Raw genomic sequence first — 24,200 nt, forward strand, 5'->3', positions numbered from 1 at the left:
AATCAATGGTTCCGTCTCCATCTTTATCCGCCTCCTTCATCATCTGCTCAGCCTCAAGCTCATTGAGTGGTTCCCCTGCATTCATCAATACATACCTGGAAATTGATATGACGCATAAACAAAACACTGCAAGAACATGATGGCAAACAAGTTTTCTTTCTAATGTGAATTTTAATTTGGCATCAAAAGAGATTAACTTGTGACAAGCTGAAACTGCAATCAAATTAAGAGCTGATGAAGTATTTACTTTGGAAAGGAAAGCTTTTTATGCTTTTATCATTTATGTTATTCTTACTTGAGTGTGTTCCAGTCAATATAACCCTTGGCCTCCTTGTCAAATACTTTAAAAGCAGCTCTGAGTTCTGCATCCTGGTTCTTTGTTCTTTCATGGTACAGTGCCATCAGACCCAGGAAGCTGTCACAGTTGAATATCCCTTTACCTGAAATGTCACAAAACAAATAGTTTAAGCCAAATGTCATTATTTGTGTGCAACATAGTTACTTTTCTTGTTGTTGTTTGTACACATAGACAGATCCATTCAGTGCAGAGAAAAACAGCGCATTAGAGATTATGCAATTTTTGTGCAGTCAAACTAAATATATTCCAATACAACAACAACACCAGATTCTTCAATTATCTGCTATCCAGCTTACTGTATTTCTGGAAGAACTTGCTGTATTTATCTCCACAATTTTCCTGAAAACAGGGTTGCTTTTAGGAAGAAAAATTATTCACTAATATTTTAAGCATTAAAAAATATTACATTGACATGAGAGCCAAAACCTTTCAACCTGAAGTATCGACATTCTTACGTTCAGATAAAAACACTAATGTGTATATGGGCGAGACTCTGTAGTGTGGGGGTTTACAGCCAGAACTGAGTCTGCATAATTTATCGTAAAGCAAAACATTTGAATACATTTTTGACATGAAAATGGTGAATTACAATTATAGAATAGAAAAATGTTTTGTTCTGTATCAGTTAAGAGAAAAAGGGGAAGTAAAAAGAGAGAAGGAAAATAGGAAACAGAAGAGGAAATTACAATACAGCAAAACAGATATAAGCTAAGATTTGATAAAAGCTCTTCTTAGAATATAAAATTCAACTTCAAAGATGTTTTACCCTAAGTTGGTAGGGGGAAGAATGTCATGGTGCGGTACTTCAGTGTATTGCTGGGTATGTACATAATGAAGCTCCTGCTCAAGTCACATGACGGTGACTAGAGACTTAGATTTATGTGCTTTTATGTATTTTCTGCATGATCAGTTATTGCAAAAAAAACAGGGAACCTATTACTATAAACTAATTGTTTGTATTACACCATGGTTAAAAAGAATATGAATTTTAATTTCTAAAAATAGACATCTTAATTAAGCAAACCCTCTCCAACTGTCCAATTGAAGGATGGTCGCTTTGATTCCAATAGGATTAGAATCCTCACTCATAGAGATTGTTTGTGTAGGTTCATCAACAGTCTTTTTATAGTCCACACCAAAATCACACACAGTGAAACACTGACACCTAGTGATTCATGTAGTAAGCTGCACTAAAAACAGAATACTGCAATATTAGATAATGTCATGGGTTGTCATGTCATGTCATTGTCCGAACCACTTATCCCTTTCCATGGGGTTGCGGGGTGTTGCTGCTGGAGCCAATCCCAGCCTTGTCTCAGGGCGAGGGCACTCCCTGGATGGGTCGCCAGCTCATCGCAGGGCCCTCACTAGTGAGCAATGTGGGGTTCAGTGTCTCGCTCAAGGACACTTCGACATGCAGCTCAGCCCTGCCCGGAGCTGGGATTTGAACCAGTGACCTTCCGATCACTAGTCGACCTGCTCTACCCGCTGAGCTACAGCTGCCCCATGTCATGGGGTTTTTTTTGTTTTTTTTGTTTTTTGTTTTTTTTTTGTTTTTTTACATCATGCATTTTGGGGAAAGGTTGCTCTCTTAAAAATATGTCTGATGAAGAGAGTCACTTCTTTGGTGTATTACCAAAATAAGAGGGCATCCATGGAGATGAACATCTGCACGACAGCCTCTAAAAACTTGCATGTAATATTCAAACCCAGAAAAGTTAGGAGCACGGCCTGGGTGTCTCACTCACCCCACACGATAGGTTAGAGTTTGGAGGCATTCGGTATCCCTGTCCAAATGTGTAAGATTTATAAGACAAATTAAATACAGAACAGAGCATACATTCTCTCTTCTAGGGGGAATCAGTCCCTCTCAGATCTATATGCTGGCATGGTTATGAAGAGGTAGGCACACTTGATTAAGCCCTATGGGATGGGGTCAGATATATATTCTTTCAAAGGTCCTGAACATGGATGTAACCCTAAGTCCAACGACATGTTTGCTGGGCATTCAGACTAATGGCATTCAGCGTGCACTTGCACAAAAAATACATTGTTAGTATGCCTAACAACAAAGCACGTAATTCTTACGAACTGGGAAGTTGGAAAAATTATTTGCTTCAACTCTGTCATGTCTGGACAAGGGAGGGAATGGCATATGGGATACAATTACATTATTCCTGGACTCACAACATCTTTACCTCTTCTCTCTAATATAACAAGGTTACTGCTGGACTTATAACATCACAAGTAATGTGGGTTTTTTTTTCAAATCTTGCAAGAGAATGAAGTGAATGCAAAATCATTTGCATGCTTGTCTTTCTGTGGACACACTATGTGTTAGGTTTGAGTCAATATTAGATATTATTGGAAATGTCAATATTTGCTGTCATTTGCAGTATCTTTCACAGTATTGGATACTGAACAGCTGTTACAGCATCTTCTGGCTTTTTTTTAAAGCTGTGGTGGCAGCGGAGTCAAGGAACACAAATATTTGATGAGGTAAGAGTGAGACCAGGCTGGCTGAGGATACTACAGGTCAGCCGGCCTTATGCAGCACCGTGCATGCAGCGCTTTAACATACAGACACGATGACTTAGTTTACTAAGCACACAAGCTCACCAGTTGGATCAGACTGGATCAACTGCAATGGGATAATTCCAAGTTTGTTTTAAGATTAATTTATCTTCCCCTTATCAGAACAAGTGGCAAGCATCTATTTTATGGATTCTCCAGTACTTAATGGCACACTTTAGCTAATGTGGATGGCCAGGGTATCATTACAGAACCTAATTTAGCACTTGAATTACTTTTTCGGTACTTAAACCAGATAAAGCTTCTACTTTTTATCTTCACCTCCAAATGCATTTCAGAGTAGCAAGGCATTGCTAAAAGGCATTTAATGTAACACCAGCTTACAGCACAACACTGCCAAATACTCCACTGCCAAAATTAGACTTGAATCAACTTATTTCTGTCATTGTGCAACCAAAAATAGATACAGATACAAGGCTAATAGTCACCATCTTTGTCCACATCTTTGGCCATCTGGCAGAGCTCTCTCTTTGTAGGGTTGATTCCCATTAAACTCATCAGTCTCTCTAGCTCCTGTGTCTTCACATCTCCATTTCCCTCTTCATCGAACATCTCAAAAACTCCTTTGTACTCTGTGATCTGTTCTTGTGTTAACTTGCTGGCCTGGAACAAAAAAGGGAGATGTATGTGATTTTAACAGTTAGAACTTCGATCAAGCTTAAGGAACGGAACAATGTTAATTACATGTTAGAATGATTAATTTCTTGTTTGACACTACTCAAAGTTTGTCTTTTGTAAAGTTCTCACCATTTTCTCTGGTAGTCCAAACACGTCAGAGGAGAAGCACTGCGACAGCACTCAGTGTAGAATGAGAGGATGTCTCAGTCTCATCATTACTACACTTGTGATGCTTTTTCCCCAGAGCTCAGAGGAGCATGCTTCAAGACCTTTTATGGCACTTTAAGGATGAACTTGCTAATCACCCATGAGGGAGATTTAGATACTTATCTCAACTAACAAATGGTAAACAGCATTCTTCTGGAAAATAACTTCTTCGGTAAAGTTGTAATTAGCTAAAATACGATTTTAATATCAAAGTAACTGAGACCCAAAGGGCTAAAGACAGGATAAATGTGTATGCTATCAGATGCATTTTCTGACCTCATCATCACATGGTCCACTTATGGGAACTGCAATTAGCTTGCTGTTAGCCATTAGCAGGTGTTTGTGCAGCCCCCAGTGACTCCCAGAAAGCGGGCAACCAAATAAGGAGGCACTTAACTACAAGAAGTTATTTCCAACATTGCAATGGGAACATTAAGAATTTCACATTTGCCAGTCAGGAGGGAAGAGCTATGAATCTCTGAATGCCGCATGCCTCCAATCATCCTCTGTGTATGGAGTTTAAGTGAAGATATCAAGTGGACCCAAAAGAGAGACTGTAACGCAGACTTCATCAAGGTCGGTACAACACGTTATGAAGTAAAACATTACAGTTGAAATGTATATTGTTTTATCCTGTATTCTATTTTTGTAAACTCATGTTGAGCGTTTTTCACTGAAATACAAATGAATTAATTTAGATCATTTAGATATACTTTAGTTTGGATCAATCATGTTGAATAAATGAACAAATAAATGACAATGCCGGTCATTTAAACGGGCTAAAATGACCAAAGTACATTAATTGTGCTGCTTCTGACCTACCTAAAATAGTTAATTCTAAAGTACACATCAAGATATCCTCCCTGCCATTTTACACGACTTACTTGTTTGTTATTTGCATATCAGGAAAATCAACCCAGAAATACTGTTTTCTTCCTGATTCTGCATCCTGGCAACCATCTGTTTTGCATGTAATGAGCAAATGCTAGTATATAAATTCTACAAGCTATAATGAAGATGATCCATGGTGAAAAGACTGTATTGCCATTTGTTTCACTGCTGAGTGATTCAAGGCGCCAGACTATTATAATGAGATCACAGCTAGTATTTGTTACCTCCACCAAGATGGTTATGTTCAAACCTGTGTCCGTTTGCTGGTTGGCGAGAAGGGAGAAATATGAAATTATGAGAAATAGGTGGAAGGTGAAAGGATAATGGAGGGGAAGGGTGGGTGGATTGAGAAAACTAAAACAAACATTGGAGGATTGGCTAACCAGGTATAAAGGAAGTAGACTTGGCAGGTGAATGGAGGTGTGACCCTGCTCCCAAAGCTTACTTAACGCTTGCGTGTCACTGACTCAACAGAAATTAAAATGTAAAAGCAAATTTATCAGCGTTTGGTGTGTTGTGCACTGTGCTATTGTGTACATTTTTACTGTTTGTGCTTTGTATTGCAACAAAACGCAAAAACATATTAAAGTAAGAGACATCTATTCCTGTGAGGGACTCTGAAAGGAGCAAGGAGGTTATGTTTTCATCTGTGGCCATGTGTTTGTTGGTTGGTTTCTCAGCAGGATTACACAAAAACTATGTCTAGATTGCCATAAAACTTGGATGGAGGATATTATTCGGCCAAGAATAAATGCCAAAGTTACAGATTTGGATAAGGAGATGATCCAGAAATGTTTTCCCATCGTCTTTTAAATTGCAAAATAGGGTGTTTTTCGTTTGACATTTTCGTTAATTTCTCAGGGAATAATGCATGGATCTCAATGATAAAAAATGTAGTGTATTAAGGCAGCTGGTATAGGCTGTAAAACATGGCCCAGTTGTACCCAAAGCAGTGAATAAAGTTATAAGCTGTTTTCGCACAGTAATGCTCGAGGCCCAGTCCCTCCCAACACACCACCCATGGGAGCGTCATACAGAAAACATTGATAGAGAACACAAGTCACGCCCCTTCCGATGGACCCCATGGTGAATGGAGAAAGACAAACAAGGTTTCTGATCCCGTTTGAATTGTTCCAGAAACTACACATATGATGTTGGATTTAAAAGAAGATTTTCCATGTCAAGAAAGTCACAGTTTATCATAACTAAAGTAAAATATAATCTAGCTATGTGTTAAACTGCTCATTGAACTACACTGTCTCGCTCAACACGTCCCCAACACCAACATGGCCACCAACTCTAGGTACTAAAAGTACTAAAAAAGATGGAAATCACAATAAATCTGACCATACTGACAATCGCACTCATGTAAAAGCATAGTTTGTTTTTTGCCAACAACAGGACCAGCTCTACAAGGTTTGATTTATAGGCTTTGGTGACTGTTCAACGAGACAACATCAAAAATGCGACTGCTGGCTGTGTCATTTTAATAATTACGTACTTGCACAGTCCTTTTATTTTATGTTATTTATGATAAACTGCGACTTTCTCCAGATTAAAAATAATAAGACGACTGAAAGAGGCTAGACTTTGTTTTAGTATACATGCCCAAGTGCAGGATGAGTCATGAATTTCATTGTTGTTGTCTGTTTTCTGGTTTTACAACTCTAACATATTATTATTGCCACTTTTAGGCCTGACACTGGCCTATTGGTGCAACATGGATCAAGACATGATAAAAACACTTCAATGGAGCTCTAACTGTGTTCACTGAAACGCACCTCGAGAAGCCCAATAGTGCTGAGGATAGAAGGAGTTCAGGGGAAACACCCCTCTGTATTTTAAATCTATCCGACTACTTTACCTGAGGAACACTGTAAACCGCAATAAACACATTTAAATCAGAACACAATCTTTCCTAATTAGCTAAGGCCAGATTGTGTTGTTGACACTGCAGGTATTAGCTAGCTGCAGAGAGCCCTGCTGAAATCATTAATACCACTTCCTACTTTAGGAGCCGAGTTGGGGCCCGACTGTCTGACTCAGCCGTTTAGCTAGACTGGTTTGCAGTTTTTTAAAAAAAAAAAACACACACACACAAACAAACGAACACCGTGTTCTCTTGGCTTTCAGTTTACCGCACATGTACCTAATGAGAGGTGAGGAATTTGTCCAGAGTGACTTTATGATCAGGGTAACATCTCCGGCTGTAACTCAAATAAAACACCAGTCGAAGGTTCTCTAATCGTCGCTGCTGCAGCGTGGGGTTTCCCAGCGCTGACTGCAGGGTTACCGCGCCCATCTCGTCGTTCGATGGCCGGACGAGAGTCTTACTACGGAGAGGGCAGATGTTAAGCTTGGCAAAAAGGAGACAGTAGGCTGTCTTGTTGAATGAGGTATAGTGACTTTACAGATTAGCCTTTTTTTGTCTGCCTGGGCAGTGTCTTTAGTGCAAGGCTAGTGGGTGTGATCCCCCCCTCCCCTGCCCGCTCCGGTTGGTTGACTGAGGTTGTCAAGCTCCCTAGCCGTAGCCTGCGTTCGGGAAGGGCTGCTCCTCGGAAAACTAACGCTAGCTGGCTAGCTAGTTAGTAAGCTAGCGTTGAGGTGTTCGTTGATGCGTGGATCGGAGGTATACGCCGTCTTGTTTTCCAGTCAATGCCAAAACGCAAAAACAAGCGCAAATTGAATCAGGTAAGGTGAAATAGAACGACTACCATGCTACTTCCACATCTTTCACAGTGTCTGTTAATGCTATTAGCCGATGAATTGTGGCGGAATTGAACTGTCCGGGGGTGGGGTAGCGACAGCTAGCTTCCTAGCCATTTAGTTAGCCGCGGTTAGCTAACGTTAAGTTGGCTATTTTATCATCAGCAGACACATGAAGCGAAGGTACAGGGGTGTCTGCAGCGGTGGATCCTGGCTCACACTATAAGCGGCTGATAAGCAAATTACTAAAACTTATCTCCATGCAGCTGGCTTATGCAGCCAGTCAGTTGAGATACGGTAGGTTAACCACTGTTAATGTTAGCGAAAGCCTCTGGCCGGCGTTGAAGTAACGTTAATGTTGGCCAGTGGGGCTTGATGTCCGTGATGGCCCAGCGGAGGTGCCTCTTGGCATAAAAACACAGTACTTATAAAAGAACTGGGTCGTTAGTATCCACATGCTGTTGAAGACAGCTGTGATGATTAAGCGTAATAGTTATTATTAGCCTGCTTCGTCCTGGAAATGTTGCATTTAAAGATGTTGCTATCAGTTGATGATGACACACTGGGTTGGGCTGGAACAATAATCGTCCCGTAAACAAATTAATAGCAAATAGTGGTTATTGGCGATAGCAGGGCAGCCAGTACCACTCGCTGAGTTGAACATTGCTCACACACACGCAACCATATTTAAAAACAGCCACACGTTATTAATGTGTTACTGTAGCCGCGTTAACACCCTTTTTTTTTTTTTTTTTTTTTTTTTTTGCAACAAGCTGAACTAACAAGCTAGCACATCGCTGCCTTCCTGCAACGAAACGGCCGCGCCGGTGCAACGCCTTTAACCTGATTTTTTAATGTTAGCTATTTATCACCAGTTATGATTTATGCAGCGATTGATGATAGATGGTGACATACTTAAATGAAGAACCACCCTCATCTGTTGTTGCATTTCTTGCATACTTAAGTCAAACAGGCCATCGCCGCCCGACCTTGCAGTTTTTACAGGATACAGGTTTAGACAGCCGAATAAATTTACTGAGACGTTGTAATCAAATCAACCGTGCACTGTCTGCTTTAACGAGATTGTTAGTATGTAACTAAGTGGATTTATAGACACCTAGCAACCACCGAGTTTCCAGGTTTACCCACTGTGCTGGCTTAAAAGCTAACTACATAGCACTCCATGTAATTGCGGAAGAGCTGCCGAGACTACCCTTAAGTGGCTGTGGCTACGCTGTTTTTTTTTTTTTTCTTTTCGCATTAGATGCTAACAGCTACTTGGTTTGTCTGTCGTGAAATTCAACGGTCCATATGTTATATGATGAACTTTTCTTACTCGAGTTACTGTTAAATAGGTGAAATTACTAATAACGCGACTGAATACATTGCTGTCTTTAGTGTTAGCTCTGCCCTGCCTGCAGGCCTACACTGACAAGCCTGCTAGCAAGCTAACTAGCGGACAGCGGTCTGCAAGATGGCGTTTAGCTGCATCTTCTTAAATTTCCATCAGTGCAAGTCATATTATCAGCACAATGTACAGCTTACAGTAAATGTAGAAATACGATTAGGCCTTTTCAGATATTTTGCCACGTTATTATGGTGCTGAGTTGCAATACATTGTATCTTGCAATATGTGTAGAGCCTCTGTGGCCCAGCCTTCTAACCGCATAAAACAGCTATCCAGCAGCCATTCAAATGCAGTGCAAACTAGACTACTGTTGTAGGCAAATCACAGTAATGCACACAGCGACTAAGTCAACTATCAGTACAGTACACACAGAGTCTGGTAAACCTGTGCTTAGACATCACATAGAAAACATCCATTTTAAGCCTGCTTAATATATTGCTTTGTATTCCTATATCTGACATGTAGTTGCTTAATATCGGTTCCATTAGTATGAGCTGTGTCAATTGTGAATGCATTGCTTTCAAATGTAACTATCATCCTAGTTTATTAAATGCGTACAGTATCTGGTCACATTGGATAACTGTAAGGGAGGGACCATATTAGGCTTGTGATTACAGAGGCAGCATGTAAATCCAGCCACTTGCTCTAAGCATGTTGTGTGTAAAAGAATTAAGATTAAACTCATCCTTTTATGATTGTGAAAACATGTTTCTAATGCTTGGGCTGGCTTTGCCAGCTGTTTATGTTAGTGGACATGGATAGGATTAGAGACTCATTGACTGAGGATTTTAGCTTTTAGGATTATAGAGTTGCTCAGTGATATTGCTGGTTATGGTTTTTTCTATGATCCAGCTTTAGACCTGTGAAACATTGCGTTATCATTATTTAACAGCAGATATCAGCTGACTTGTCTGCAGAGAAATACATCTCTTTTTAATTAATGACTGGAAATGTAGGAGACACCTTTTGAGAGTAGCAGGCACAGGCTGCCCTTAAGGGACCCAAGAACAGCCACTGAGCTACAACTCTAGGGAGTTTGCCACTGCTCATTGTTTATCATGCAGTCAGCTGACCCTGATCAGGCGCTTGGAAAGGAGAAGTGATGAGGGAGAGGAACTCCTTAACTATAAGCATCCACAGAGGTCAATGGGGAATAACAGTTCTTAGTGTGGAGTATTTAAAAGTCAGATTTATTAATTAACACCAGGCTGCCCCACTTTTTGATTTACCGTAGTGAGTTCAAGAGTTTTGTATAAAAGCCGTCTAGGATTAAAAATGAAATTATTCTTTACATTATTTAACCTAAAACAAAGGGTTTTCTGATTTTAATATCACTGAAGTGTCTATTTTAATCAATTACTATTCAAGGAGTTCACTATTTATCAGTGACAGAAACTGTCAACTTGAACTCCAAAGTCTTAATCAGAACTGAAAGCTATATGACTGCAAATGATTTTTTAATTAAGTAGCATTATTTAGCAAATATATATACCTATAAAACTGTCCATAGTCATTTAAACCAATATCATTCAATCAGACAGATGCATACTATTTAAGATATATGACTGTGGGCATTAGTAAACTTCATTATCTGAAAATACAATTAAACACAACTGATTCAACTTGTATTTGATTTCACCTCAGACGAAGTAGGTCATCTATTTGATAAAAGTCAAGAACACTGTTTAGAAATATCACCTGTATTTTCGAAAGGTTTTCAAGGTGAGGATGGCTTTCTGCTGTCACCTGATGATACTGCATAATAATTCTATTCCATGACACGTTCATTTATGGATTAATGAGTATAAGAGGATAATCTGTGTTAGAAATGTCAACCAATCAGAGGACACTACAGGAGAACATAGTCAGGTAGAGAAGGTTGTCAGTCTTGTCTTGAAAGCTCCAGTGGCATAGGCCTACTGACTGAAATACAGCAGGTAAGGTGACTAGCAGCACCGGCTTGATCAGACTGAATTGTGCCGAATCTGAATTAGAATTTAGTGTCATTTAGTCAAAGTTAATTTGGTGTGCAAATCATATTTTTGTTCTGCTGTTAAATGTGTAACAGAGCAATTTGTCTCTCATAGAAGTTTGCTTACACATATAGTTTTGTAAGTGAGTTACCTTGTATTTATGTTTTGGGTTTGGGGAAACATTTCTCTAAAAAGTTTCCATTTAGATGTTTTTTTTGTTTGTTTTTTTTTAAAGATTTGCTCTTGTTGTAACAGTAAGTTTGTAGAAAATCATAACAGATGTTGCATTCAGTAGGAATTGGAAAATGTAAGTGCATTTTGTTTGCTAAATGACAGTGTCTGTTTAGTACCACATAAATCAACCATTGTAAACATGCACACTTTTCCAAATTTGTTTCCAAATGTACTTTCTGTTTGACACACTTGAATAATTGATTAGATCGATCTGAGCACAGTGGTACCCTTTTCCACATAACTGAAGTTAGTACATTGATCAGTGACTATTTCACAAACCAATAATGCAGCTCTGCACTTTGGATTCAAGCATGAGCTCAATTAATGTAATGTTACTGCCCTTTTTATTCTAAATGAGACATTTTATTAAGCCGCACACATGTTTTGCTTCCAGTTATGTTGTAAAAAAAATTTTTTTTCAAAGAGTTGGACTAGGTATGTGTCATCAAACAGTTGGATTTTCATAGACAGAATTGGTAATTTAACCAACTTTAGAAGACTGGATTATTTTGCAAAATCTTTGTCAAAATGTCCCTTTCGAGTTGGTTAAGGTAGTGTTAAACACCTAGTAATTGTCATGATATCTAGTTGTTCATGTAAAGGAAGTCAGAGTTGTGTACTTGTCGGACAGGTCATACAGCTAGAGAATGGAGTTCCTGACCTTTTTCTGGCATCCTTGAAATTATAGTCTCAGAATGACTTGAAGTAGTAATAACTGAAACTTGGAGTCCGTCATATAGGTTTTTATGTTTGAAAAGTACTATTTGGATCATGACACAAGTTTTCCAAATGTTGTTTTATTAGATGAATTTTGAGTGTGCCAGGGGGCTCTGTATTGATATAAGTGGCTTATTGATCACTAAAATTCTGAGTAGCCCAAGGATTGAGGTCAACAGGATAACGACTGCTTTTCGGATCATTGGAAAGTCATGCCTTAACAGGATTTGTCTGGCAATCCAAATTGTGTGTCAGGATTATGTTAGCGACATTGAGGTGGCAAAGTAAGGTTGAACTATCAACTGTACATCGCATAGGTTGTAGGTAAACAATTTAGTCAGTTAAGCGTACATTGAGCTGGCTGAAAGAGATTTTGTTCTGTCTGAGCTGAGTTCAGGCCAACTTTGCTTAAGGTTGAAAATATGACCTTGAATTTAAAATAAGGACGATTTGAATGATTAAAGTCATCTTTCTATTCTGTCTTATTTTTTTACATTTTTTCTAGATCAACAAGTGCCCCGGTAGCTGAGGTAAGGTAATTGACAAAGCAGAGGAAAATGAGTGAATTGGACCAGTTACGCCAAGAGGCAGAGCAGCTCAAAAATCAGATCAGAGTGAGTATAAAACTGTTTTTCTTAAACACTTCTTTTACGCACCATACCATTGGTTGTCATTAAAAATATACAAGTTAAAATAGATCAGAATCAGAATCCTTTTATTGTCATTGCACAGTCTACAACGAAATTCTAGCAGTATGCAAGTATTCACACAACATAAAATAGAGTAAAAAGTACAAGTGAAAAGTACAAGGCTAAGTATAGTAAGTACTAGATAAGTATGTACAGTGTTTTACAATTATTGCACATTGTCCTTGATGGTTGGATGTTGGATAGAAAAATCTTTTCCTAAAGAGTTGCCTCTTCTTTACAGGATGCCAGGAAAGCATGTGCAGATGCCACACTATCACAGGTAAGATTTAGCATCATGATTTTTCTCTGAGGTAAAAAAAACAAAAACAATTGATCTGAAGCTAACAAGAGTACTCAATGCTTTGCAGATCACAGCTAATATTGACCCCGTTGGCCGAATCCAGATGCGTACAAGACGAACGCTGCGGGGTCATTTGGCTAAAATCTATGCCATGCATTGGGGAACAGATTCCAGGTAAGATGAGAGCCAGAATTCTGAGATTATGTTTGTTACGTCATTCTGGTCCTGCTTCAAATGTTGAACAAAAAAATAAGTCTGTTTTAGCAGTTGGACAAAAACGTCTTTGCTGCAGCCCTTTCCCTCAGTTTCTGGCTCATGATTCAAGATAAAAATAGATTTTGTGTGACAACTCCCAATTGTTTTTGTGGTGGTGTTAAAATGCTGTTCTCATCTGTGTAGGCTCTTGGTCAGCGCCTCTCAAGATGGCAAACTCATCATTTGGGACAGCTATACCACAAATAAGGTAAGTTATGCTTTTTTGACAGGGATTAATAAAGTTATGGTTAATTATTAGTCATCTAATTGCAAAACAAAGTATTAACAGCAGCAGGATAGACATACGGGTAAGGGCGTATCTGTGTTGCCATCAGCATGAAAAGAAAGCGGTTTTATTTTTAAAACTCAAAGAACTTGCAGGAAAAGCAGACACAAAGGTGTGACGCACATAATCTTGTGAAACTCATAGGGTGACACTAGAATTATAAGAAAGGAAAAGAACCCTGCTCATACTGCATTCATCTGGAATCTGGATCAGCTGAGAGGGAGCCTTTGCTTTGGGGCTGATGTGTCTGGTGTGTAGTTAGTGGGATGGGTGGAAGTGGTGAGCAGTTTGCATGCCTAATAGACAATTTGGCCCCCTTGCCACCACAGATGGAGAACATTTAAAGCAGAGAATTATGCTCTGTCAGGTTCTAGCATATTGAGGAAGCTTTTGTGGTGACACTGAAGAAACATTAGATTGAGTGTGATACAGCTGGTAATAAATCCTGCAAGGAATTAAAAGATTAAAGGGTCACTTCTCCAATGTATCTCTAGGCCAACTGAGAAGATTGCAGGTGAGATTGAGGTCAGAATTGTACATGAGATACCTTAATACGTACAGGAGCTCACAAATGGAAAGCTGTCAAGTTGAGCTGCCACTAAGTAGCAACATATTGATTGATAGACATGATTAGGTTACCATCAAAATGGAAATGATTCAGCCACGATTATACAGGATGCTGAATAATGTCTAAACAAAACATTCTGTGCTCTGTTCTCATGTAACTCTATGTTGTTACTTGGTTTATGGGTGCTTTACTTTATCTGTACAGTGTGAGCTGTGTGCACAAGTACAGTGGTTCTAGTGGGTATAGAATAACATGTCTAGCTTTACATTTGTTAGAATATGTACAAGATCACAAGCATAGTTCTGTGGTGCTGAAATGGGGTAAAAAAAATGAATCTTTACTCATCTTTACTCTTTACTTTTTTTTTTTTACTTTTTCAGAAAATAATATATATAAAATCTGTGTCATTAATTTATTTACCAAATTTTTATAATATAATTCCAATTGTCTTTAATTTTCTTTGTTAACAATTTACTTTTAAGTAAAATTAACCTATTTGTGTGTTTTCACTTATGTTTTAGGTTCATGCCATTCCACTTAGATCTTCCTGGGTCATGACTTGCGCATATGCACCTTCAGGAAATTATGTGGCCTGTGGTGGCTTAGACAACATCTGCTCTATTTACAACCTGAAAACCCGTGAGGGGAATGTACGCGTGAGCCGTGAGCTCGCTGGACATACAGGTATATAGTCTTTTATTATCCTAAGCATTACAGTGAAAGGCTTACCAAAGATTGGTTTAAGTTATCACTTAAATGTAGACTGAAAAGCATTGCAAAACTAAAATCAAACTCCATGTGGCACCTCCTCTAAAATTACAGACAACTACAAGTAATACAGTTCAACTGCTACTGAAGATTCTGTCAATGCTGTACAGTGTGTCACATGGAAAACATTTAGGCTAATTAGGAGGTTATCTGTCAGACACACTTAATAAATGTATCAATAATTTTCCTCTTGTTGAGAAATTCGACATGTTTTCCAACAAGAGGAATTGTTGTCTTGTATGACTCTGAGTATGCCAGTTTATGCAAACTGGAGCTTAATATACACAACTAGTGTTATTTTTAACTTTACTAGTAATACTTGGTCGTCCTATCATTAACTCCTCTTTTGATTCTCTGATTATCAGGATACCTCTCCTGTTGTCGCTTTCTTGATGACAACCAGATTGTTACAAGCTCTGGTGATACCACTTGGTAAGTCAAGAAGTTTATAGTGTTGTCGAGTCAAAAGCAAAGACGTTGGACAAATTGCAACAGTGTCTTAATCAGGCTTTTTTATTATATAGTGCACTTTGGGACATCGAGACTGGCCAGCAGACAACCACATTTGCTGGACACACAGGAGATGTCATGAGCCTGTCATTGGCCCCTGATGCACGGTTATTTGTCTCTGGTGCTTGCGATGCCTCCGCTAAACTCTGGGACGTTCGAGAGGGCATGTGCAGACAGACATTCACCGGCCACGAGTCTGACATCAATGCCATCTGTGTAAGTAAAAACTGTACTTTTGCTTTTTTTTTCTCCCCTTTCAGTTGAAATTACACAACTGGATGTTTTTTTTGTTTAGTTTACTCCTCTATTGTGCATTAATGATTTCTCTTTTGTGAATTGTAGTTCTTCCCTAATGGCAACGCCTTTGCCACGGGCTCCGATGACGCCACCTGCAGGCTGTTCGATCTGCGTGCCGATCAGGAATTAATGATCTACTCTCACGACAATATCATATGCGGCATCACCTCTGTTGCATTCTCAAAGAGTGGCCGTCTTCTTCTGGCGGGATATGATGACTTCAACTGTAACGTGTGGGACACACTAAAAGCTGACCGTGCTGGTGAGTAGCTGAAGCCTGGTCTCATCAGCTTAATTTCCTACATAAAAAGTGATAAAATATATTTGCTGTTTCATGTTTTGGTCCTGTTGACTTGATCACAATGGTACTTTTCTAGGTGTGCTGGCTGGACATGACAACCGTGTTAGCTGCCTGGGAGTTACTGATGATGGCATGGCAGTTGCAACGGGATCCTGGGACAGTTTTCTGAAGATCTGGAATTGAAGCCTGAAGGTTGTTTTATTTTATTGTTTCACATTTTCTTACATTTGTACCTAAGGCTATTCCTTGTAAAGTCCTAAACCTGTAGTTGCATATGTTTGTTGAAGCCAAATTCTTTGCCTGGCTGGCATTGAAGTTGATGTGTGAGTTCAATAAATTGTCTCTGTTTCTTACTTTCCTTCTGGGCTGCATATTGAGACACCTGTTGGCTTGAATGTATCATGATTTACATGATTGACAAAACATTATTGTCCCTGTGGAAAAAAAAATGTTAACATTTGTTTGAGTTTTATATTTTTTCATAAAATACACTTACAAATGAGTTGTCTTAGTCTTGGCAGGCTTCGCAGAAAAGGCCCAAAAACTTTAAAGTTAGCTCTGTAGCTGGTTTTAGATGTACCTATAATAAACACATGCTGCCTTCTATGTTGTTAATTTAGTGTGTGCTTTAGCTTTTTGTTAGATCTTTGCCCATTCGATCTTAGACTAACACCTGACAGACCGTTAAATTAACTAAACAAGTAGATGAGGCTAAATTAGTTAAATTCTAAATTTAATTTCTTTGTTTCCCAGATGTTCTTTTAACTCCAAAGTTGACTGGAAGACCATTACAACTTCAGAATGTTCACAGCATCTTCTTCAACACTGTTCAAACTGACTGGGACACCACAAAAACGAAGGGAAACCAATGCCTTTCCTACACAAAGAAGAGCACAATTGTTTATCACCTAGTTAAGAAAGGATCTCCTGTGGTATCAAATCAGAAACTTGTGCATTCCTTCTTGGACCATTTTATGTTACCTTGAAAGAGAAAACAACACTATCATCCCATGCAAATGTGTGCGTCTTGAAAGCAAATGTTGGAGTGTAATTGTACAAATTATTTAACTTTTTTTTTTTTTTTTTAAGAATTCTATTCTGATGTTTTGTTATTCTTGATGGCTTTCCTTTTTTGTCATATTTCTTTAGTGGTTTTAGATACGTTTGAATTACAGCTTGTCTTTCTAATCCAGTTAAATCATATAAGACAGATGAGTGAAAACATGCAGCAAGTAATGCAAGTAAAAGCTTGGATCATATTACACGAGCAGCTTTCAAAATGTCCATGATGTATTTATATACTAGCTGTTTTTGTTTCATCACAGCCTTTTGCACATGAAGAAGCTTTGCCTCTCAACTAATACTATGTTAACTAACCAAGCACATGCTATAAGTTATGAATGCTCATTCCAATACAAAAGGAGCTTTTACGAGTAACTTATACAGTTAACCCCCTTAATTCTTGTACATGCCTTTGACTTTGGGTGGGACGGGGTGGGGTAGCAAGGTAGGTGCTGAGATAATTGGGGCATGGCTGAATTTTATTATATGGATGGGGGATTGTGCTTAGTATCCACTTTGAGTGAAACACCTCACCTGACTAAATAGACACTTCCTTTGCTTGGGACTGCAGTTGCAACTCTGTGAATGAAATGTACAAATCAATGTCTGAAAATAATGGTCTGATGTTTTAAGTTAAGACATTTAATTTTGTCTGCCATGAGTTAATTTAGATGTGCATGCTGTAGACTTGCTTTCAATGGTGCAAAATCCTAGATTTTTTTTTTTTCTTTCGGTTTTTGTTTTTGTTTCTGAAAAGGAGAGTAACCTATTGATTGAACTTAATAGAAGCCAGTTTTTTGGCTCCAACTCTGCATACATCACGTACTAATACTGGTAATGCTATGCACCAGAGTGAGCAAGAATGGAGAAAGACTTAATATTGATTGCGTACTTAGTGTAAATTATGCTTACCAGTTCTATTGATGCCAATTTTTGTAAGAATTATAACAATCATTGTGAGAATTCTATCCTTGACAAGTCCTTTTTCTCTCCTTCAAATCTTCACACTTAACGGAACAAAAACGTCCTCACATACTGCCCATACTAAAACTTTTGTACATTTTTTTTTCTCGGTCTTAAATTGAAAATCAGAGCATCTGAATGACAACATTTCACTGTATACAGAAGCACTTTCGTTAAAGTTGTGACATATTTTCACTTTTCTTTTTTCTGCGATGATGTACAATAAATGTGATGTATTCGTGTGTGACCACAAGTGAAAATGCAATTCAACTGAGATGGATTCCCTTTTCTCTTTCCATTAATATTATAGAGCTCTGCACCCTTATGTACCTTTTCACTTTTTGTATTTCTTTTCAGTCTGTTGGTGTTACACGGTGAGCTGGATGCAAGATAGATACTGTACTAAATTGTACTGTTATTGATTGAAAAATGTAATAAAAAGCTGTTTGAGATCTCTTTGTTGAGTTTGAAACAAAACCCTACATGATATATTTTATAGCTTGGTGTGAAATTTTGCCTTACATTTCTACTTTGAGATTACAAACTCAGGAACTGTTACATGGGGCAAGGATTGAAGTGAGGCAAGGATGCAGTTTACTTATTGAGATTCTAAGGGGGTCTAATGGATGTGGGTGGGCTTCCTTTGTTTTTTTTTAAGACAAAAAAAACATATAGTCAGCTCCTATCAACAGATCAACCACAACTAGAATACAGTATATGACATATAATCAAAACTATTTTTGTGGTCTGATTATTTAATCGTAACCGCACCGCCCATTAAGTGTAATTTGTATATGCCTGAGTGAAATGTGCAAGTAGATTTAAATAGAAACAATACTGGATGAGTTTGGAGCATGTTTACAGTTGGGTTTTTACATAATCAAATGCATTTATAACATCCTCTTCAACGACGCCTAGTACTTGCCACAGCAATTTGCTTTACAATGACAACAAATGCGTGCCTGCTCTGCACATGACTGAAATCACATCGCAATAACTGTGAAAGTGAATTTCAGTGTACCTCAGACGAGCTACGTTAACTCGAGAGGCTAATGCAATGTTTACATTTGCGCTAGAGACTGACACATGCGGCGGTTATAACGATAATAATACAGATGATAACGTTTAAGTTGAGGGTCCTGCTGATCAAAAAATGTCGTTACAACGTTTTAACTTCGTTGAGTCCAGGCTTAAGTTAATACGTGTTTATTTCGTAATGTGCGAAGCCGACGCGACCCGCCATCTTCCCGTCTTTACCAGCTAACGCAACGGAAGCTGCTTTAGTGGATGTTCCTGGACTACCACACTTCCTAACTGGACGGGGGGGGGGAGTAAAATTGAAAATTGACTATGCAAATAATTGTTGTTAAAACACTCTATACCAAAGACAAACATGTACTATATAAGTAGCAACGGTTTCACAAATGTATGCTAATGAATGATCATGTTATTGCCGGTTTCAACTTCACAATCTGCACAAAATAACCTCCGTAAAATGAAACCGTCCATTCTAATGACGTAGTTCCTGTTTCGCTTAGATAATGCCATTTTGGTAGGCCTTGCACATTGGTCTCGCCTTTCACCTCGTGGAAAGAAATATATTGTTGTATTTAATATTTTGCATTTGGGACGAGACGCGAGTTTTGTTGAAGTTGGACAACTGACTCTGCCTACACACGCCATTTTGAGGGAATTGTTTTGTCAGATAACTTAGAGAGAGACCGTACGCAGTTTTCATTGAGCGGCACAGTAGAACGGTCGTCGTCCAGTGTTGACGACACAGCTCCCCGTCCCAGCGAACAAAGGAACAGTAAGGTCGATGCACGCTCGTTAGCACACGCGTAGCGAAATATTAACCACATAGATTAAGGTTAAACCAATCCGAACGAGTATTTTTTTGTTGTTGAAGTGTTTTGATTCGAAGCGTCTTCATCTCAAGTATAAAATAACTAATTAGCCTGACTCATTCAGTCCCGTTAGCAAAATCGGCTAAGGTTAGCCGCAATTGTGGACAACTAGCGAGCTAACGTTAGCATTGTTTTGAATCGAGGCAGACGTTTTTGTTTTTGTGGAATATGGCGGAAGTCTACATTAGAGTGGCGGAGGAGGAAAACGAGGAACCCATGGAAATCCCGTCTGAGGACGACGGCACGGTTCTGCTCTCAACCGTGGCAGCTCAGTTTCCCGGGGCTTGTGGCCTGCGGTTCAGGAGCCCCGTGTCACAGTGCATGCGGGGAGTGCGTCTTGTGGAAGGTATCCTGCACGCGCCAGAAAACGGATGGGGGAATGTCGTTTATGTGGTGAACTATCCTAAAGGTGAGTAACAGCACAGCGTTTAATCTTATATAACGCTTCATCCGAACAGGTGGCCATATGTGACGTTATTTATAATTCATGTGTTCGCTTCAGCAGCACACTGAAAATAGATGAGCATGACGAGACGCGTTGTTTGTCCACGCCCACTGAAGTGCGCTGTGAGGCGCTACATGCATGCACAAAATGTACCAAAACAAGATTATAAAGCATTAATCAAGTAATATTCAGACATCTCTCCAACTGCAGTAAATATTTTTTTTTTTTAGGAAGAGATGAGATTTGATTGCGGAGGTCGTATTTTTTGGTGTTAAGATGTTTTGGATTATACACAAGTGATTTTATAATGTTAAACTCAATTCTGTTTCATGTATATACCTTTTAAATCTAAATCACAACGTATCAATGGGCTTTGTAATCTGTACAGAGAACAACACCCTCACATCTAGAGAGGAAAAACATTTCATATCAGAAAAAAAATCTTAAACAGCAGGTAACAAGATGGAAGAAACCTCGGGACAGGCAGACATGCAGTAGATGTATCTTTTACAGGACACCCTAATCACAGTTTACAGATTTCAAGTTAAGTAAAGTGTGATGTGATTCAAGTAATCAGGCCTCAAACTACTGCTCCTGATATTAATATGAAGTTTCTGTTAACTTGGTGGACCCAATACTCTATGTGCAACTGTCAACTGAAGGTCCCAGCAACTGCATAAACACTGAATTTAAATTATGAGTGACAAACATGTTAACACTCACCTGCTGGTAAATGTCACAAACTTATGTAACCGTTGCAGAAAGTTCATGGACAAATACTCACAACAGAGTTTAATTTTTAAAAAAGATGGCTATAACGGAAAAAATTGTGCATTTTGCTCAATGTTAGTAAATTCACTTTTGTTCTCTTACAGCTTTGGTCCTGGCAGATATTTACAGAGGTCAGAGCAGTGAACACAGAGAAAGTCGCATCTCGTGGCTGTCAGATTTAAAATACAATTAACTTCTCTCTGTGTTGTTCACAATTTAGACAACAAAAGGAAAATGGAGGAAATTGATGCATCCTCTGCTGTAAAAATGAAGAGAGGGGACATGAAGACATCTGACTTGATCGTACTTGGTCTTCCCTGGAAAACATCTGAGCAGGACCTCAAAGATTACTTTAGCACTTTTGGAGAAGTCATCATGGTTCAGGTATAACATTAGCATTGATAAAACACACATAACTTTGTTTTGTATGGGGTGACAATTGTTATTAATTGCTGGATGCATTTTTTTTTGTCTCAGGTAAAACGGGATGCCAAGACTGGAAACTCCAAAGGATTTGGCTTTGTGAGGTTCACAGAGTACGAGTCTCAAGAAAAGGTGATCTCCCAGCGCCACATGATTGACGGAAGATGGTGTGACTGCAAGCTCCCTAACTCGAAGGTGAATATGGTAATGTCCGTGCATATACCGACACATTATGGGAATAAAAAATATGTACACATTGATGCTCGTAACCTGTGGAATTGATCTATTTCCACCCATTGTTCACAGCAGGGTCCAGACGAGCCCCTGAGGAGCCGGAAAGTGTTTGTTGGCCGTTGCACAGAGGACATGACCACAGATGACCTTCGACAGTTCTTTATGCAGTATGGAGAAGTAACTGATGTCTTCATCCCCAAACCATTCCGTGCTTTTGCTTTCGTCACATTTGCAGATGATCAGGTATAATGTTAAATGTCTAAAAAGTACTTACCATTGTGGTGGTATCACTACCCAGATGATCTGATTCATGTTTCTTTCCTTCCTCACAGGTTGCCCAGGGTCTCTGTGGAGAGGACCTAATAATCAAAGGCGTCAGCGTTCACATCTCAAATGCTGAGCCCAAACATGGAAATAGGCAGTTTGATCGCACAACACGGTTTGGGAATGGTTTTGGAGCTCAAGCATTTGGTAGCAGCCGTAGTGGGTTAGGGAGCAGCACTAACAGTAGTCTGGCTAATTTTGGTTCCTTCAGTCTGAACCCGGCCATGATGGCTGCTGCTCAGGCTGCTCTTCAGAGTAGTTGGGGGATGATGGGCATGCTGGCTAGCCAGCAGCAGACCTCCACCTCAGGCAGCACTTCCAGTGGAACAAGCTCTAGTAGGGACCAGAGTCAGTCTTTTGGTACAGGCAACAGCAACTACGGCACCAGCTCAGCCAGTCTTGGCTGGGGAACGGGGTCAAACTCTACAACCAGTGGTAGTGGGTTTAGCTCAGGTTTTGGGTCCAGTATGGAGTCAAAGTCATCTGGGTGGGGTATGTAAGTTTGTTTGTATGGTAAGTATTGTGACAAAGATGAGTCTTTCAAAATTTATTTCTGGTGTTGATGCGTATCTGAAAACTTAACACTTTTGTGGAAGATGTTTTGTACATTTGGGAAAAAATGCTAAAGATTTAATTTAGAAAGTGTTGAAGTGAATTGTTTACCAGGATGTCTGACTAAAGTGCTATTTTTGATGTCTCATTTGTTTGTATCCATTTCAACTGGATTCTCTAATGCATGTATTGTGAAATGTGATAAGAAACCATTTTGAAAATGCATGAATGTTTGTGGTTCACCATTATCCGGCTTTGTCATCGATCTAAAAGGCAATCTTGCATTGGGAAGAATCTGGTTGAAACCTAAATGTTTTAAGTGCAACTTTATTTGCAGTCAAGTTCTGTGGAAAAGCCTTCATTGAAATCTCTTCTGCAGTTCACCTCTCTTCCATTTTCCTGTGAGGAAGCTCCTCTTTGGCAGCATTCTTGGGGTGATATCGGTATCATTCTCCCTCTTCCCACCTGTAAATGCTATGCCATCAAAGAACGGCTTCACTCCGCATGTTCTAAGAGACGGTGGGTGTTTTCACTTTTATCCACTTTTAAATGGAAAGAACTGCGCAACTGACATTTTAAGAACTGATGAGTGCGATTGAGGATGGCTTGTGGCGAAGAGTGAAGCGATGAGTGAGCGAACGGAGAGACGCGTGAAACGGACTGGTTGTGTCGGTGAAAGAGCCCAATTTGACTGCTTTTTGAGTGTGTGAGTGGAAGCTGCAGATGCTACGAGCGCCTCCCCTAACATGGACATTCATTAATTAGTACTTCAAGATTTTTTTTTTTTTTAAATCTTTGCAAGTTTTTCCTTTACTCTTAAGTATGTTGATCAAGTGCGGAAATAACGAAATGTAGTGGAATGTTGTGATGAATATTTGTATTGCTTATATTATCTGATTTGAATGCTGTATGGTGTGTGCTTTCATGTTATTGAACTGATCTGTAAGTGTGTACTTGATGTGGATGACACCTGCTGAAGACTCTGGGGGACGCGAGTGATAGTGTGAGAACGTGGAGTGGTGTGTCCAATGGTTCCCAGTAGCTCTTGTTGTTTGTGAGTGTTTAAAAACATGTCAAATGAAGGGAGATCTCTAATAAAGTTCATTTGAATAGATGCTTAGTTGATATTACTTGAGTCAGTTTGTCAAATAAAAAAACATCTAATCCGATTCACATATCTAGGGACCTTGGGCTCTGCTGGTCGAGGTCTCCGTTTGAACCCTGACTGAAGTCTGTTCTGAAGGACGAAGACGGAAGTTCCAACACTTTCAGTGTGTGGCCTTCTCAGACATGACATGGGGTAGTACCTGTCTTTTTGCTGCTTTTGATCGCTTTTCAGAGTAAATTATCCCTTTTTTTAATTATTCACAGCTACTTATAAGGTTAAAAAGGAGTTCTTTTGGGTCACTGTCTTTATTCGAACTTAAAATAGATGAGCTAAGCAATGCTTTGTCCCTAATTTTCTATGGTAATGAGACAAATATTGGGGTGATGAGGATTTATATGGCCTTGTTCAGTCAGTGGCCACTTTGTTTACACCTGTACAGTCTATTGCAATTTGACATTCCTGCTCTGCCATAAATGGTATTTTCATGACGTTTATTGTGCTGTTTTTGTGAACGAGATGTATAAATGCAATTTGTGATGCTTGATTCTGATGACATGTTTTTTTTTTGTTTTTTTTTTATGGACTGCGTTATTAGAAATGCACTGACACCATTTGGTGTTCCTTACTCCCAGTATTGTAGAAAATATTAAGTCTTTTGTAAAAATACATATTCTGCTGAAATATTACGTTGGTAAAATCTGAAGTCACCCTTACAAATAGGACTTTAGTAAA

General features: G+C 39.1%; 3 protein-coding genes across 14 annotated transcripts in view; 2 read left to right on the top strand and 1 right to left on the bottom strand.

The window, feature by feature from the left end:
- The window catches only part of LOC119020694 (calglandulin-like), an 8,138-nt gene extending 1,193 nt beyond the window's left edge, over positions 1 to 6,945 (bottom strand). Inside the window, exons 1-4 of one of the 2 annotated variants that reach the window (XM_037100210.1) lie at positions 6,816 to 6,945; positions 3,379 to 3,553; positions 296 to 440; positions 1 to 95 (exon numbers count right to left, since the gene is read on the bottom strand). The exon at positions 1 to 95 is cut by the window's left edge and continues 19 nt beyond it. In XM_037100210.1, the coding sequence (XP_036956105.1) occupies positions 1 to 95; positions 296 to 440; positions 3,379 to 3,502 (364 nt within the window). In that variant the 5' untranslated portion in view covers positions 3,503 to 3,553; positions 6,816 to 6,945. Of the gene's footprint in view, positions 96 to 295; positions 441 to 3,378; positions 3,554 to 3,697; positions 4,902 to 6,815 lie in introns of those variants that run through there. The other variant, XM_037100211.1, reaches the window with a different exon arrangement.
- On the top strand, positions 6,694 to 18,163 carry gnb1b (guanine nucleotide binding protein (G protein), beta polypeptide 1b). 5 transcript variants are annotated; one of them, XM_037100208.1, is made up of 11 exons: positions 6,694 to 6,825; positions 12,210 to 12,318; positions 12,635 to 12,673; positions 12,762 to 12,868; positions 13,094 to 13,157; positions 14,325 to 14,487; positions 14,937 to 15,003; positions 15,096 to 15,297; positions 15,424 to 15,640; positions 15,756 to 15,871; positions 16,433 to 18,163. In XM_037100208.1, the coding sequence occupies exons 2-10, from the start codon at positions 12,262 to 12,264 to the stop codon at positions 15,860 to 15,862; spliced, it is 1,023 nt and encodes a 340-aa protein (XP_036956103.1). In that variant the 5' UTR covers positions 6,694 to 6,825; positions 12,210 to 12,261; the 3' UTR covers positions 15,863 to 15,871; positions 16,433 to 18,163. The 5 variants fall into 5 exon arrangements, with proteins under 5 accessions (XP_036956103.1, XP_036956102.1, XP_036956101.1 ...); XM_037100207.1 differs by lacking the exon at positions 6,694 to 6,825 and adding an exon at positions 6,926 to 7,062 and having other exon boundaries at positions 16,433 to 18,160; XM_037100205.1 differs by lacking the exon at positions 6,694 to 6,825 and adding an exon at positions 6,974 to 7,357 and having other exon boundaries at positions 16,433 to 18,160.
- Positions 18,164 to 19,232: 1,069 nt separating this feature from the next.
- On the top strand, positions 19,233 to 24,012 carry LOC119020449 (TAR DNA binding protein). Of its 7 annotated transcripts, XR_005075321.1 has the most exons (7): positions 19,233 to 20,020; positions 20,932 to 20,958; positions 21,048 to 21,211; positions 21,305 to 21,454; positions 21,557 to 21,727; positions 21,817 to 22,879; positions 23,543 to 24,012. XR_005075321.1 is itself a non-coding variant. In XM_037099743.1 (6 exons), the coding sequence occupies exons 1-6, from the start codon at positions 19,780 to 19,782 to the stop codon at positions 22,306 to 22,308; spliced, it is 1,245 nt and encodes a 414-aa protein (XP_036955638.1). In that variant the 5' UTR covers positions 19,233 to 19,779; the 3' UTR covers positions 22,309 to 23,474. The 7 variants fall into 7 exon arrangements, 6 of the variants coding, with proteins under 6 accessions (XP_036955638.1, XP_036955639.1, XP_036955641.1 ...); XM_037099743.1 differs by lacking the exon at positions 23,543 to 24,012 and having other exon boundaries at positions 21,817 to 23,474; XM_037099744.1 differs by lacking the exon at positions 23,543 to 24,012 and having other exon boundaries at positions 19,234 to 20,020; positions 21,560 to 21,727; positions 21,817 to 23,474.
- Positions 24,013 to 24,200: the final 188 nt, after the last annotated feature.

The sequence above is a fragment of the Acanthopagrus latus genome, chromosome 6 (assembly GCF_904848185.1).
Source record: "Acanthopagrus latus isolate v.2019 chromosome 6, fAcaLat1.1, whole genome shotgun sequence".
Taxonomy (NCBI): Eukaryota; Metazoa; Chordata; class Actinopteri; order Spariformes; family Sparidae; genus Acanthopagrus; species Acanthopagrus latus.